Below are 14,486 nucleotides of genomic sequence, written 5' to 3'. Positions count from 1 at the left end.
CATTTTCTAAAAACTATATTGTATCCGAATTGTGATATATCTAGATATGGATTGCTTATTCTTGTTAAGGTTCAGACTCAAACGTACTGCGTAGTAGATGAGCCATGTGTATGGTGTACTGGTATTGGTATATCTTTATGCGGTATGCCGCATGGTATGGCGTATTTTTTATCATCATGGCTGGCCAGAAATATCCTAGTTTACATGGCAACAATGCAAAATTAATCCAAAGGAGCTCCTATCACTTCATCTCGACATCCACACCGCTGCCACTGTCGACTGCGGTGGTGGGCGTATCCTGTGTCAAGACCTTTCTCTTCTTTCGGCTTGGGTTGCCCGCGGCCTGAATAGTTTGTTGAGTAGGGATTACTCGGACACCGTGAAATATATAGCCCTCCGCGCCACCGCGCATGGACATTAGGGGGTGAGTACGCCCGGGGAGCACCTGCCAGGGACGTACCCGGGAGTTTTGAAGTGTGGGTGCTAACAACAGGGTGGGATCAAGATAAAATTCATCCATTAGTTCCGAAAGTTCAGAATCTTGGAGCTCGTTTTCAGTTGCGTCGTTTTGGTCGCTTGACTGTAGCCTTTGTTCTTTTAGTTGTTGCTTTCGGGTTATGAATGCCGTTTTCCTCGGTGTTGAGTAGAGATCCATTAACTCGGTCAAGGGCTCGATTGATGGAGAGTAGACTGCGACATGGGCTGAGCCGGTTAATAGTGGAACTGCATACTTCAGCACGCTTGAAGGATCCATGACGGTTGCGACGATGAGCCCGTCGAATTCTCCAGCCCGGGCTTCGTTAACGACGCTCTGGATTCGTGTCCACCTGTTGCGCTTCCGGTAATAAGCGCCTCGCTTGTTGGATTTCATGGTATATAATTCGGCCTCGGGAATGACCTCTGGCTCTTCGGAGTAGATCGGATCAGCATTAGGATCCAAAAGTTGCAGCCAGGAGAGGGTCTTTAGATGTTGGTGAAGAGGATGTGTCTCGTCGGGATTATCTAGGTTATAACCGAAGTATTTCAGGAGAGAGAGGTTCGGTTGCTTGTGTGGATGAAGGTACGTTATGCTGTTTCCGGATGCGGACATATGACCTGGGCGAGCTGGGCGGCGGGTGGAAGAATCAGTGGGTAATTGTTCATCATCCTGCGCCTGTCCTGCTTCGGTCTTCTTGGGTTCGTCGGATGACCCTTGCTCCTCATAGTCATCACCGTCATGTGGGTACAAAATTCCCATCCTCTCGGCCATCGCTGCGACTACCAAGCCTCCCGTATCGTCGACAACAAGATAGCGACCATTAGGCTTCGCCGCAATAGCCTCATCGAGAGAAACATCTCCACCATGGTGTACATTTCCCCAGCAGCCCAAGAGCCCGATCATTTCATCGCGCAGCTCCATAATACGCGCTGCGCCCTGGTCTTCCATCATATGATTCGTAAGAATGCTAACATCCATCGGAAGAACCGTGAACCGCTTCATATATTTTCTGCGCTTCCGCAGCATATATTTGGCGAGCGAGAAACTTGTCTTCTGATCCAAAGTTTGATGAGACTCTAGAAGTTTGGAGATAATTTCCCGTCCAGCGCCACCGGACTCTTTTTTCAGCGCCTCGATCTCCTCCCACGTCAGCTTCTGAGTTGATGCGTCGTCGACGATCTCGCGATTTGTGCGCATGGGAGTCCCATCTTCGTTTGTGTCGAGCTCGTCGCCTTCTCCCTCTCCCTCTTCGATCAATGTCTCGGCATGCAGCTCAGCTGCGGGAACCACACGTAGACAGCTGCCATCCTCTTCGTCTGCGTCATCAAGGATCTCGAAGGTCAGATAGAAAGGTCTCCCGATTATCTGGTTCGCGGGGAAGCTTCCGAATTTTCCCAAGAAGACTGTTCTAATTCATTCGGTCAGTACAATGCTATTTCCTGTATAACGCAGCAAACAACACTCATAGGACTAGGCAGATACTGTGTACATACGAGTCAGGCACGATCTTCTGAATCTTTGTGAACTCGGAGGGAAGCCGCAATGCGACGAATTGGTGGGGGCGGACGTAAGAGTGCATCGTATCGGACACGCAGTAAAAGATATAGGGAAAAAACAAGCAAGGATGAGTATTAGATCATGGTCTCCTGTAACACAAAAATTATACCAAATGGACCAAGAAATTCTCCGCAAAGTTAAGAATCCGCGTACGACATGCGCGGGTGTCCCAGTGCTCGTTTTACTTTTTTTGCGATAGCGCACGGACCATATTATATGATCTACACTTTGTTCGGATCAGACGTTATTCCGTCCGATGGATACAGTGTGATGTCAAAAGTTTGAACCCTTCCAGTTGATCGCCCTACATACCACTTAAGTCAACTTCAGCAAATTCAGTTGACTACCTACGGATAGGCCTATATACGCATTGGAATGGCACCTAGAAAGGAGCTAAATCCTCAGATTCGCTCACGTATATGTGAACTATCTAGTATTGGCTGGGGCCCTACTAAAATCCATCGCAAATACCCCGAAATACCGCTTTCTACTATCAAAACTACTATACGTCGGGAGCCAATTCGGGTCAACAATACTACGCGCGCGCGTTCTGGCCGCCCTCGGAAGCTTACTGAGCAACAACGTGATAATATATATGATTTAGCTCGTTCTGAACCTCATATAAAGTTGAATGATCTACTATCAAAGGTAGACCACGTGGTCAAACGCCGTTCTATTCAACGCCTATTGAGTGAAATGGGCTGCCGTAAAACGGAAGCGGCTAAGTCAACCTGAAATCAAGCCTATACACGCAGCTAAGCGGCTTGCCTTGTAACGGTGTTCGATGAGTGGCTGGTGTGGCGGTTGATAGAGCATCGTGGCTTCGCATTTGCTGCAAGGTAAGCATATTGTTTCCTTGGGCCATGCCAGGTGGATCGCCTGACTCATTCGGAGAGAATGCATTCTCATAGAAAGGATCTTTTTATCTCCTAGAATTATGATGAACTTACAAAGTCGGAGACATCAAGTTCATTCCTTGAGAAGGAGGGGAATTCCACAAAGTCTACGCACTTAGGAATCATACTTCGTCATCACAGTCAATGCCGCTAGGAGTAAAGCTAAGGCCGCTAAGCCTTTACGATACAAAATAATGTTTCATAACGGGCCAGGTCATATTCGATACGTTGCCGACTTCATAGCAGCCGTTTCAAAGCCCCATCGGCGATTGAACTGATCCAACGAGGCATTCAGTTACTTATCCATCTCCCAAAGACAGCTTTTGTTCTTCCAGCACTATCATGAATATGCTTCAATGCTACCCGAGTTATATAGACACAGCTCGGGCGCAACAGATCAATCAAGTGTGGTGCTATATCTTCCTGTGTATTGTTAATATCAATCGCCATACTAGAGACCGTGTCCAAGGTATCAGAAGACTTTTGCCTCCATTCTTCCAGTTCTGAAGAGAAGGGCTGGGTGGAATGACTCAGAATATACCAGTGCAGTCGGCCGCCGCTAAACCATCTATAGATTGTTTGTGGGTTTCCATTTGCTTTAGATCAGACCTTATGCTGAGCATCGGCCAATCAATGGTTAGGCACTCTCGGTCCACAGTATACTTGATTGTTTCCGTTAAAATGAGAAGATGTTGAGTAGAATACTACGATGCTTATATAGATCTATTTACCCCCATGTTTCAAAGTCAGGGGATTGTATATTCGGTGTTCAGAGGGACAATTTACATATAGAGAAAAGCGAGCCCGATATACCACCGGAAGGTGGCCTTCCAGGCTGGTTAGTTGTCGGGGGCTCGTTTCTTACCCTATTTGTACATTTGGCTTCTTGACTGTGACGTCTCACGGGGTTGCCGGTCATGGGCTCCATATTACATCGTCAAGGGAACACCGACTTCTCCGGGCTGCAGTTCTTTAGTGGGATGGCATGCCTACTGGGAGCATGTGTAATTGCAGCAGCAACTTATCTGCTAGGTAATCTGCTTCAAAACAGAAAGACCTGATACGGCCTGGCTATGCAGATATCAATGAAAGTATTGAGCCCGTCAGCCTTTGACGAGGCTATCATTCTAAGCAAAGCTCCGTCTGTCTCCTCCAATAACCCGGAAAGGGTAGTATGTTTTAGATCTCTTAATTAAGCCCTGGTGGAGGGGTACCATTTTCAGCTCGATATCTCGAATTGATCACGCATCCTCCAGAATAACAGACACTGTGTGGCGATCAGAATAAACACCGAAGATTGCACGATGCTGCCTATGTCCGATTATTTATGAGAAAGGAGCATCATAAGGGCCGATGACTCTTGAAAGTGGCTAAAGTGGCGGGTGGATCATGTGGTGGCTGTGGCTGAGCTACTATAATACGTAATGTGGGGTTGACGATACCGATACGGTCGAAAACAAGGGATGCCTTGATTTTAGGCAGTGAGATGGCTTGTTGGATCAGTAATTCGTGTAAGTACGGAGGAACGTTCCGACCCAAAGACTGGCCACCGGAAATTCGCCTTGTTACCCACCCAAAGCCCCATAATTAAGTTGACGACTCACTAGTCTATCCGGAAATCTGGGTGCCTGTTATCAACATCTATCTATTGTGAATTGCAGCTGCCTCGGATCCTGTCAGGAACGATTTGAAGAGGCTGTATGGGACAAAGCCATGGCAGTTATTGTCTGACGGACATCTCTCACGCAAAGTGTCTATTGGCCCCCAGCCTTATCTTGAGCCACCGTTACGTATGCTCACGAAATAGCTTTGAGCCACGTCTCACTGTCCGATCTATCATTCGCGCATGAGGGAAACGAGATTCACTAACTCGTTCCCTTTGTCATACACCTTTGATTGGTCGCTCTTAGCGTGCTCACCTTGCATCCATTAAAAGGCGCTGCCTTAGATTAAATATACGTCTGCCTTCATGGTCTTGCGCAAACGGGCTCCGCCACACCTGTACAGTCTCAACAAGGGTAATGCTCATTCTGAACCTCGCTCTGCGATCTCACAGATCTCCCCTACCTCCAAATCTGTGTCGTCTTCATCCCCGAAACGCTTAACCCGCCCGAGACGAGCTCAAAGCTCTCCACAGCCCCACCGACTTCCCTCTCAAGAATCAGTATATTCTCCTGATCTCAACACGTCCCCAGCATTTGATTTAATGCCCTTGGAGCAAGCTCAGAGGTCTCCAATTCGATCCTCACCGAGCGAAAACATGAACCCATGGGCGGATGAACTGGTGGAGCGACCCGGCCAGAACCAGCAGGGATATAACGGCTCGGGACAATCGGTCGCTGATAATGCTCCACCGGCCGAGAGTGCGGAGAATAGAAGGGGAGATCGGGTGCCGTCTATACTTGTTGCTGGTACCCAGCGGAGGATGGCCGCAAACGAATGGCAGCAGAATGGAGATGTCAACGAGGCTCCCGACTGGGAACACGTAGGAAATTCCCCAGCTCCGCTGCAGTCCAACAATCCGTTCTTGAAGCCACGCCAGCCTGAACAGAATCCATGGGATGATAGAAGCCCTCGCCCGTTCTCAGAAGCAACATCTGCATCACATGAGAGTGCAAATGCACGTTTAGGACAAGGTCCGATTGGCCTTTTCATTTATCTAAAGCATAATTTCCACGAGCGCAACACTAACGCACAACAGATGAAGGGTATATTCCGATGACAGCGCGTTTATCGCTTTTTGACCCGCCATCAGAGTCTCCCTGGGCTGGAGAACGTTCTGCAGTGCCCCCGCCGATCCTGCACGAAAACCAGTACCCTGCGCAAGATTCGCCATACCCCCCTCAATCAGCAGCTGGGGTTGCGAACGCTCAGTCTCCTTTCCAACAGCCTCAGACTACTCCTTACGACAATCCAAATACGTATCCTCCACAACCGCTTCAGCAAGGGAATCAAGCAGAGTTATCACCAAGGAATGAGATAGGTACCCCTGCTACTGTTTCTACTGCAAACACTGGGTCTTCACATGTTCTCATTGATCTCAATGAGGCGTCGGATACACATACACAAACGAACCAGCGTACGGCAGCGTCCTCCGTGTGTTCCGAAATACCCGGGGTCCAACCACATCCATCACCCTCACAGAACAGTCAACTAGGCGCTGCACCACCTCTTCCTGACCGCTCAAATATTTCACAGCCTAGTCAATCGAGTTTTGGTACTCCAGTCTCCGAAGCTGAATCAAAGAGGCAGCATGAACAGAGATCTGAAACTTATTCGATCAGGCATGTCAATTGGACTGACGCCTCAGGAAAGCTTCGCGACTGCCCGATTCTCGCTCAAAATAAAAATGGACCATGCCCATTGCTAGCGCTGGTTAATGCTCTCGTGCTGCGGTCAGGTCCCGATGCCCAGCCTCCTATAGTCAGGGCTCTACAAACACGAGAGCAGATATCTCTTGGTCTGTTAATCGAAGCTTTGTTCGACGAACTAACGACATGCTTGGGGCCGGATGATGAGCTTCCAGACATTGAAGCCCTGAGTAGATTCTTGACTATGCTCCACACGGGCATGAATGTCAATCCACAACTCACACTGGTACGGGATTCTGTTACACTCAGGGTTATTTTGTTGTACTAACAACGAAGTAGGAATCTAGCGATTCGGTAGGCACGTTCTTAGAGACTAGTGATATCAAGTTTTATGGCACTTTCGGCGTCCCCCTGCTACACGGCTGGATCGCTGAGCCGTCTACAGAGGCCGATGAAGCGTTGACTCGTGTGGCTCGGTTTTATGAAGACATCCAACTTCTCCCCTTCCGCAAGCAAGAACTTGAGGATCGTGTATTTCGAGGCGGGTCACTCACTCCAGAAGAAGAGCAGAGCATGAAAGATATTCAAATCATTCAGCATTTTACGGAGGTCGAGAATGCCACCCAGCTCAGCACATTCGGGATACAACACTTGGCCGAAAAACTGGCGCCTGGGTCACTATCGATTCTATTTCGTAATGACCACTTCTCTACCCTCTATAAACACCCACAAAACCATCAGCTTTTCACACTAGTTACAGACGCTGGGTACTCTCATCGGGCGGAAATTGTATGGGAGTCTCTCGTTGATGTCAATGGATCACAATCCGGCTTCTTTGCGGGCGACTTTCGCCCTGTCAGCCATGCCTCGACCGGAGCCTCCGATCCATCCGGTCCAAGAACGTCCAGCAACGCTAGGCATTCTGGAGTCTCCTCAGCAGTCTCACAAGAGCAGCAGGGCAGGGCATTGTCTCCACAGGAACAGGCTGATGCAGATTATGCTTATGCCTTGTCTCTTCAACTACAGGAGGAAGAGCAGCAAGCCAGTGGCCGGACTCCCCGTGACCGTAATCAGCGGGCTTCCGTTCCAAACTACCCTCGAGGGCCCTCTGAGGGACCAGCCCCCGCTCGCCACCGCTCTACAGGACATCGTCCTTCACAGCAACCTGAACGGCACTCGCCGTCTCAGAACGCCGATGATGTTCCACCGCCTTCTTATGAGCAGGTAGCCAATAATGCTGCCTATCAGTCACCTCCACGAAACTCCAATAATAGAGCTGCGCCTTATGTAGCTCCATATCAGAGAGCGCAGTTCGGAAGACGACCACCAGGTGTGCCTATAGCAATTGGACCATCGGATCGCCCTAAAGACCGAAATAAGGATTGTATAGTCATGTGAACTCACCAGGATTTCTACTCCGTACGCTACCGGTGCTGGTTTGACGATATACTTGATGACGAAACGAAATGATACTGGTGTATGGACCTATGTACTTTATATAGACACGAATAGGGAAGGGCGGTTGTATCTTTTTCTGCATTGTTCAGAAAGGCGAGATATTACTTGCCTGGTCGTGTTAGGGCAACAGGGCGCTTTTCCTTTTTGATGGAGCGGGTTTACCGGCTAATCGTATATGGTTGTGGCTTTTTATTGTAGATCCCTACTACAATTGTTAGGAGGGTTTGTCTGTGCCTATGCATTTAGGCTGTTTCTATAGCGTTCCGGAATATAGGCCATTTCCGACGGGAGAATTTCTTTCATCTTTTGGCATTCCACGGAGGAACTCGAGCCAACATGTGACATGACACTTATACTAGATTGTTCCCCCAATCTCCTCGGTCAGAACCATTCCGCAAGTTGTCCTTCTTTCTATTTGGCCGTGCAGAAACCCTTCTGCGCCTACATTGCAACGTCTCGGCACCGACAGATCCATCTCCGATATCTGAGACAGGTTCCCAGCACGTTTGTTTAATAAAAGGCCGCCACGGGCCCACCAACATAAGCCGCCATGGGCCACCTAATTGGAGGAAGATACATGGACTCCTTTTCTTGAATTATATACTGTTTCATTGATCCTCTTAGACCCTGTCTGTGAATGGTCAGGTATCGGAAATTATGCAGGCGGAGTTTACTCCATGGGGATGCAAAAGTCTCGAAACAGAGCATTAAGTATAGATTGGTTATTCGGACTGTCGCACCGTCGGGGAAATAGATGATGAAAATACCAATGGCTGTCTCCATACTACTGTATTGGGCTGCATTGCTTGATTGGTATGGCGTGCTAGTAGTCAACCACCTATCTGATGATCGTCTTATGAATTCCTGTTCCAGTTGGCGAGATGCATGCAAGGTGTCTCCAGACAGCACCTATAGCAAGAGACTCCAAGGTTTCATCCTTCGAGGGGCACTCGAATCAGCTAATCGGTCAAGAACCACTGTTAATCAATTTCAAATGCCCCTAATGCACGATGACTGGTGTCATGTTCACCAACATCTGTTGGCCTATAGTAGTTCTACCTTTCCTCAGGGTTTCCAACTTGACATTAGTATATAAACGACCAGCTCTCCCTCATGCTCTGACCGCACGGGCTTCCAAATAGATTTCACAGGTCTTGAGTCACCTCTGAGCTCTTGTAATCATGCAAATATTACGGCCTTTAGCTCTCACGGCCTTTCTTAAAGGCGCCTGGGCCCTTGGTGCCAATTGTACAGGGTCCTTCGATGCCATCTCGGCCTCTGATTTCGTGGCGAAAATAAATCCCGGGTGGAATTTGGGCAACAGTCTTGACGCTACCCCGAATGAAGATTCTTGGAATAATCCCCCCGTTCAAGAATCGACCTTTGACTATGTCAAGTCAGCGGGATTTAAAAGTGTTCGCCTTCCAGGTGCGTGGATACATAGTCCCTTCTCTTTCGAGAGACTATCCCCATATATGCTGACAATGCCAATAGTTACTTGGACACATCACTTCACTAGTGAATCTCCTGACTGGACCGTTGATCCAGAATGGCTGCAGCGAGTTTCTGATGTTATAGACATGATCACGTCTCGTGGTCTGTACACTATTGTCAATGTCCATCATGGTAAGCTATCCAAGAACACCTAGAAACATGGCTTAGCCACTGGCTAACAATATAGACTCGTGGGAATGGGCGGATGTCACTCAGTCCGATGCAAATATCACGCAAATTGAGCAAAAGTTCGAGAAACTTTGGTATCAGATTGCTACTAAATTGGCTTGCAAGTCAAGCATGGTCGCTTTCGAAACCATCAATGAACCACCTTGCAACACTGCGGAAGATGGTGCCAAGATCAATACATTCAATGAGATTTTCCTCACAGCAATCAATCGTGCTGGGGGCTTCAATGCAAAGCGAGTCGTCAACCTGGTAGGTGGAGGGATGGACAGTGTGAAAACTTCCCAGTGGTTCAAGGCCCCTGCCAATATTACAAACCCATGGGCTCTTCAATTCCATTTCTATTCTCCTTGTAAGCAGGCTAGATCGCTTTTCACAATTCAGTGCTAACACTCTCATACAGACGACTTTATCTTCAGCGCATGGTAAGTAGCATTTAACCTAACCTTCTATTGGTATGATCACCATACTCAACTTTTCTAGGGGTAAGACTATTTGGGGCTCAGACTCAGATAAGAGTGAGCTTGACAGCGCCCTCGCCCTCCTTCGAGGTAACTTCACCGATATTCCCATCGTCCTGGGAGAGTTTGATGCCTCTCCAACCAACACCGAGCCAGCAGCACGCTGGAAATATCACGACTACCTCATTCGCACCACGAAGAAGTACAATATGAGCCCCATCCTCTGGGACAACGGACTTGACCACCTGGACCGCTCATCAGGCATCTGGCGTGACCCAACATCAATCAAGATCCTCACCAACGGAAACGAGGCCAACAGTCTTCCCGACAGCACCGTGGACACCTCCGCAACCAGTCAATGGTCTTCAGCATACATTTACCACAAAGTTGGAACAGAAGTCACTGACCAGACTCTCCCCTTCCTGCTCAACGGCAACACCCTCGTCTCCATCGAAGACTCGAAGGGTACCGCCCTAAAGGCTGACACAGATTACACCGTCTCCGGTTCCAACATCACATTCCCTGCCTCATTGCTCTCGATATATTACTCGGAAACGTCCGAGCCCGGCCTCCTCCCCAACTTCACCCTCAACTTCTCATCAGGAGCATCCCCCGTGGTCCAAATCGTCCAGTGGGACACCCCAACACTCTCAAAGACCTCCGCCGCCGCCTCATCCGTCTCAGGATCCGACCTCTCCATCCCTATCACTTGGAAAGGCATTCCTAAACTCGCCACCGTTAAGGCCGTCCTCAGCGATGGCACGTACCTATTCGACGACTTCACCCAATGGTTTGGTCCTTTTGCTGAAGCCAGAACAGTAAGTCCCCCTCCCGTTTCCCCACTCTTGATAATACTGCAGCGATTATTGACATCCTTGTTTCCAATCTACAGACATACAGTGGCCAATGGAACTGGGATGACACGAACGTGATTCTCACACAGGCTACGGTTGAGGCTGTTGTTGCTGCAGGCCAGGATGCCGTTTTCACGTTCGAATTCTATCCACGTGTCGACACGACCACCAACACGGCCAATTTTACTTTGACTGTTTGAGAGAGCTGTAGTAGTTATCATTATTTGTATGGATATGGTTGTTTTTTCCCTTTCTCATAACCTCTTACCTGATTTCGTTCTTTGTGTTATATTATTAGTCTTTGGTTTGTATTGAATTTAAGCTTTCATGTTAGTTTGAGCAATGGGAAATGTTGGAAAATGCTAGGTTCGGCTTAGTATATAGGCTCTAGGTATAGCCGCTGGTTCTTCGAGCTAGTTATAGACAAAATGGACCAGTTGAGTAGTGACTTGGGCTTTATTCTTCTTAAAGCTGACTATGAAGCTTTAAACAAGCCTCTAGGTTCAGGTCGACTACGTATGCAACATGAGAGCCTGTTTACAAGAAGTCTTATACAGAGGGACTGGGAAACAAAAGTTTAGGAGACTAATTACACAGCTTGCCATGCTGGGAGATGCTCCCAAAGATAGCCTGTACGACCTGGACAAGGATGGTATATTTGTATTGCAAGTTGTAATCAGTATTAATCAATATGCTAAGTGTTCGCTTGTTCTAATCACATAACCCAAATCCCATTACCATTAGTAGTCATTTGATCATTACCAACCAGATCCAACGCCCAAAAAAAGAAAGAAAGAAAGAAAAAAGGGCAAGGGAAAGGAAAACGCTATATACAAGACTCAAACAACGCGCTTAGTACAAAGTCTTCAACGCCGACAAAGGTAAGTTAGGATCATATTTATCCCAAACGATCTTATTCTTCTCATCCAGATGCGCGCCCTCATCCGTAATCGGAATAATCGGATCCGTCCCCAACACCTCCTGCTGACTGAATCCCCACTTATCCCTCGGGATCCAGATTGTTGGCGTGGGTGACGTGATACACGGCTCGTAGTAGGCGTTGGCACGTTCTTCTTCGGAGTATTTGATCTCGACGTCATTGCGGCGGACCTTCCGACGGAGAGCGGCGTAGTCGCGGTAGAGGTTCGGGTGAAACCATTTCCAGGTGGCTTCCCATCTGCTGCGCGGGCCGAGGAAGTGGGCTTCTTCTTTGCATTGCTGGGCTTCTTCTTCGGCGTCGAGGGTGCGGGGAAGGAAGTTGTTGAAGGGGGCGAGGGCTTCGTTGAGGGACATGTGGGCTAGAACAAAGAGGATGGCGAAGAGGACCATTATTATTAGGGGGCCAATTGCGCCTTTAATGGCGAAGAGGCCGATCATGCAGACGGCTGCGAGGTAGATGCCTGTTAGGAGGTGTTGGAGGGCTCGGGGGTAGACGAGGCCCTTGGTGTCGATGCGGAGGTCGTAGACGAAGAGGAAGTTGTAGCGGTAGGCTTGGTAGACGAGGTAGAGGCCGACGAAGGCGAAGCGAGAATGAGCGGTGCGATGCAGGAGTAGGTCAGGGCTGGGGAGTTGTTAGTCTTGCCTTGTTTTACTGAGTGTAGGGAATGGATGCAGTGTGTGAACGTACCGATCACGCCCATGTTTGTGAACACAGGGAAGATGTTACCCCAGCTGATACCGCTGAGGGCGGACCATCTTTCATACAAACGTCGGGGAGAGCGATCGAAGAAGGTGGTGATGAATTTGAAGAATAAGGCTCCAGCAACCTGAACCAAAGCCATAGAGCTCATAGTCAATCCTTGGAGCAGAAAGTAAGAGATATAGAAATTGGTTGCCTTAGGGAGGTTCTCCGCAAGAAGATCCTTCGCGGACAAAGGGTCTTTGATGATTTGTGTAGTTGCAGCGGACGCTGCTGAAGTCAACGTCGTGACCAGGAAGACCTGGACCACCTGGAAGCAAAAATGGGCACTCTGCGTGAATAGTTCCACGCGAGAAGAAGATGGCACACCGGATCGTCGGGCACAGACTATATGAGGCAAAGGTTAGAGCTGTAGTACGCGAAGGGGGTATGCATAACCAGGACATACTTCGACAAATAATTGGCACCAAGGACATCAGCATAACTAGTGCCGCCGATGGCAACAGTCCTGCAATTACACCCTTTATTGTCTCTGGCAGTAAGTCGATCCAATGCAGAAATGGAATCATGTCGGAAAGGTATGTGATGTTTGAAATAGTACCCACAAGGGCAGACGGGATCGACCAGAAAATGACAAGCGCAGCAATACCACCCTTAACCGCGAACTTTCGCACAATGCGTTGCCACCAGCTGAGATTCAATGCAGACCAGACAACTTCTCTTGGGGAAATACCAATGAATCGAGGGGTCATATGGAGTGGTTGGTGATGAGACAAAGTCTGCAATGCAATCTGGGCGGCGGACTGGGTGTCAAATTCGATGAAGACTGCAGAAAGAGTCTTCATCTCCCCATCTTTATACTTTTGTTGTAGATGATTAACCTCCTGCGAAACCTCTACAAGCTGCTCCCGCAACCACTTGATCGTATCAACCTTTTTCCCAAACCACTTGAGGCGATGAGTTGGTCGCCGGATGCCATGAAACATCGGCGAAGTGCCTGATTCACTTTCAAGAGACGAATCAGATGGGATGCGGCCCTGTCTCAATGACTTCAGGCGCACCGAATTCGCTGATCGGATTATTCTTGTCTCTGCGCTCTCCAAGCGGAAGGCCAACTTGTCCCTCTTGCGTACCAACTTGTCCAACTCTTTACAGTCGGTAGTGATCCATATCCGGTGAATGGAGTCACCAAACACTTGGCGCAGCTTCTTCTCATTCTTATATTCATCAGGGACTGACATGAATAAAACTGTCCTGGAGGAGATCCGGTTTACATAGGCGGAGGAGTTGAGATACGCTTGACGAAGATTGGCATAAAATATACTCTCACGCGTTACCACGTAGAAGACGAACGCTGTTGAGAGGGGTTAATTACTCTCACTTTCATAACATCAGCGTTTACTTACTGAAAAAGACGATCGCCATCACGACATGAGCATAATAGCGCTTTGGGTTTTTCACGTTGCTAAAACTCAATGCATCTAGCTGAGTGTTACCTGCACCGCCAGTTGCATGGATAGGAAGCAAGACGGGCCATGTAATCAAGCATCCCGTGAAACATGTAGCACACAGTACTCTCAGGAATCGAAGGAAAAGATAACCGTCCATAGACGAGGAATGAAGGACGTGTGCATCAGATATTTTAAAAAAGTGCCCGAACCAATTAATGAAACCTGAGGGCAACTGTGGACTCCGTTCACTGCAGAATCGGTTAGTATCGATGCGCAGACAGCGGGTGGTCCATATTGACTTACTGCTTATGCCAATTGGGCAAGTGTGTCCTAGGCGCGTACCACCGAAGTTGAGTTCGCCGACAGATCAAGAACAGACCGAACCAAAAGACTGCGATTATCAAAGCAGGAACTAATGTAGTGACAAGTGCGGAAAGAGATGTTGAATCTTTGACACCAAGATTTTCCATAGCCTCGGAAGTCGTTGAGGAGGCATTACCCCTGGAAGACCCTATGTTTGGGTCATTATCAGGGTTCTGTTAGTAGCAGGATTAGCCTCATTCGTATCTCAGTTTTGCTTTCTGTGCTCCTCACGTACAAGGAGGTCTGACCGCTTGACAAGCAGGTCGAATAATGTCGCTTCAACCATGATCGCTATCAAGAAGCTAGCTCATGGCCAGCTGGATCAATTCTTGGTCAAG

At 48.5% G+C, this 14,486-nt stretch overlaps 4 protein-coding genes across 4 annotated transcripts; 2 read left to right on the top strand and 2 right to left on the bottom strand.

Moving 5' to 3' along the window:
* Nucleotides 1-241: 241 nt before the first annotated feature.
* On the bottom strand, nucleotides 242-2,057 carry trm6 (tRNA 1-methyladenosine methyltransferase subunit GCD10; the record flags this gene model as incomplete). Its single annotated transcript, XM_015545373.1, has 2 exons — nucleotides 242-1,886; nucleotides 1,972-2,057. The coding sequence occupies 2 exons, from the start codon at nucleotides 2,055-2,057 to the stop codon at nucleotides 242-244; spliced, it is 1,731 nt and encodes a 576-aa protein (XP_015412497.1).
* A 2,843-nt stretch (nucleotides 2,058-4,900) lies between these two features.
* On the top strand, nucleotides 4,901-7,640 carry ANOM_000114 (uncharacterized protein; the record flags this gene model as incomplete). The annotated part of the gene is made up of 3 exons (XM_015545372.1): nucleotides 4,901-5,567; nucleotides 5,633-6,528; nucleotides 6,582-7,640. 3 exons carry the CDS (start codon nucleotides 4,901-4,903, stop codon nucleotides 7,638-7,640), a joined length of 2,622 nt encoding a protein of 873 aa, XP_015412498.1.
* Nucleotides 7,641-8,881: 1,241 nt separating this feature from the next.
* On the top strand, nucleotides 8,882-10,895 carry ANOM_000113 (putative extracellular endoglucanase; the record flags this gene model as incomplete). The annotated part of the gene is made up of 6 exons (XM_015545371.1): nucleotides 8,882-9,128; nucleotides 9,195-9,326; nucleotides 9,382-9,732; nucleotides 9,784-9,805; nucleotides 9,864-10,659; nucleotides 10,734-10,895. The coding sequence occupies 6 exons, from the start codon at nucleotides 8,882-8,884 to the stop codon at nucleotides 10,893-10,895; spliced, it is 1,710 nt and encodes a 569-aa protein (XP_015412501.1).
* Nucleotides 10,896-11,547: 652 nt separating this feature from the next.
* ANOM_000112 (putative DUF221 domain protein) lies at nucleotides 11,548-14,434 on the bottom strand (the record flags this gene model as incomplete). The annotated part of the gene is made up of 6 exons (XM_015545370.1): nucleotides 11,548-12,256; nucleotides 12,319-12,721; nucleotides 12,783-13,688; nucleotides 13,741-14,033; nucleotides 14,089-14,321; nucleotides 14,384-14,434. 6 exons carry the CDS (start codon nucleotides 14,432-14,434, stop codon nucleotides 11,548-11,550), a joined length of 2,595 nt encoding a protein of 864 aa, XP_015412398.1.
* Nucleotides 14,435-14,486: the final 52 nt, after the last annotated feature.

This window comes from Aspergillus nomiae, assembly GCF_001204775.2.
Source record: "Aspergillus nomiae NRRL 13137 chromosome Unknown contig00002, whole genome shotgun sequence".
NCBI classification, from domain to species: Eukaryota; Fungi; Ascomycota; class Eurotiomycetes; order Eurotiales; family Aspergillaceae; genus Aspergillus; species Aspergillus nomiae.
Note: the sequence above shows the minus strand (reverse complement) of the source record. Positions and strands in the feature narration are given on the sequence as shown.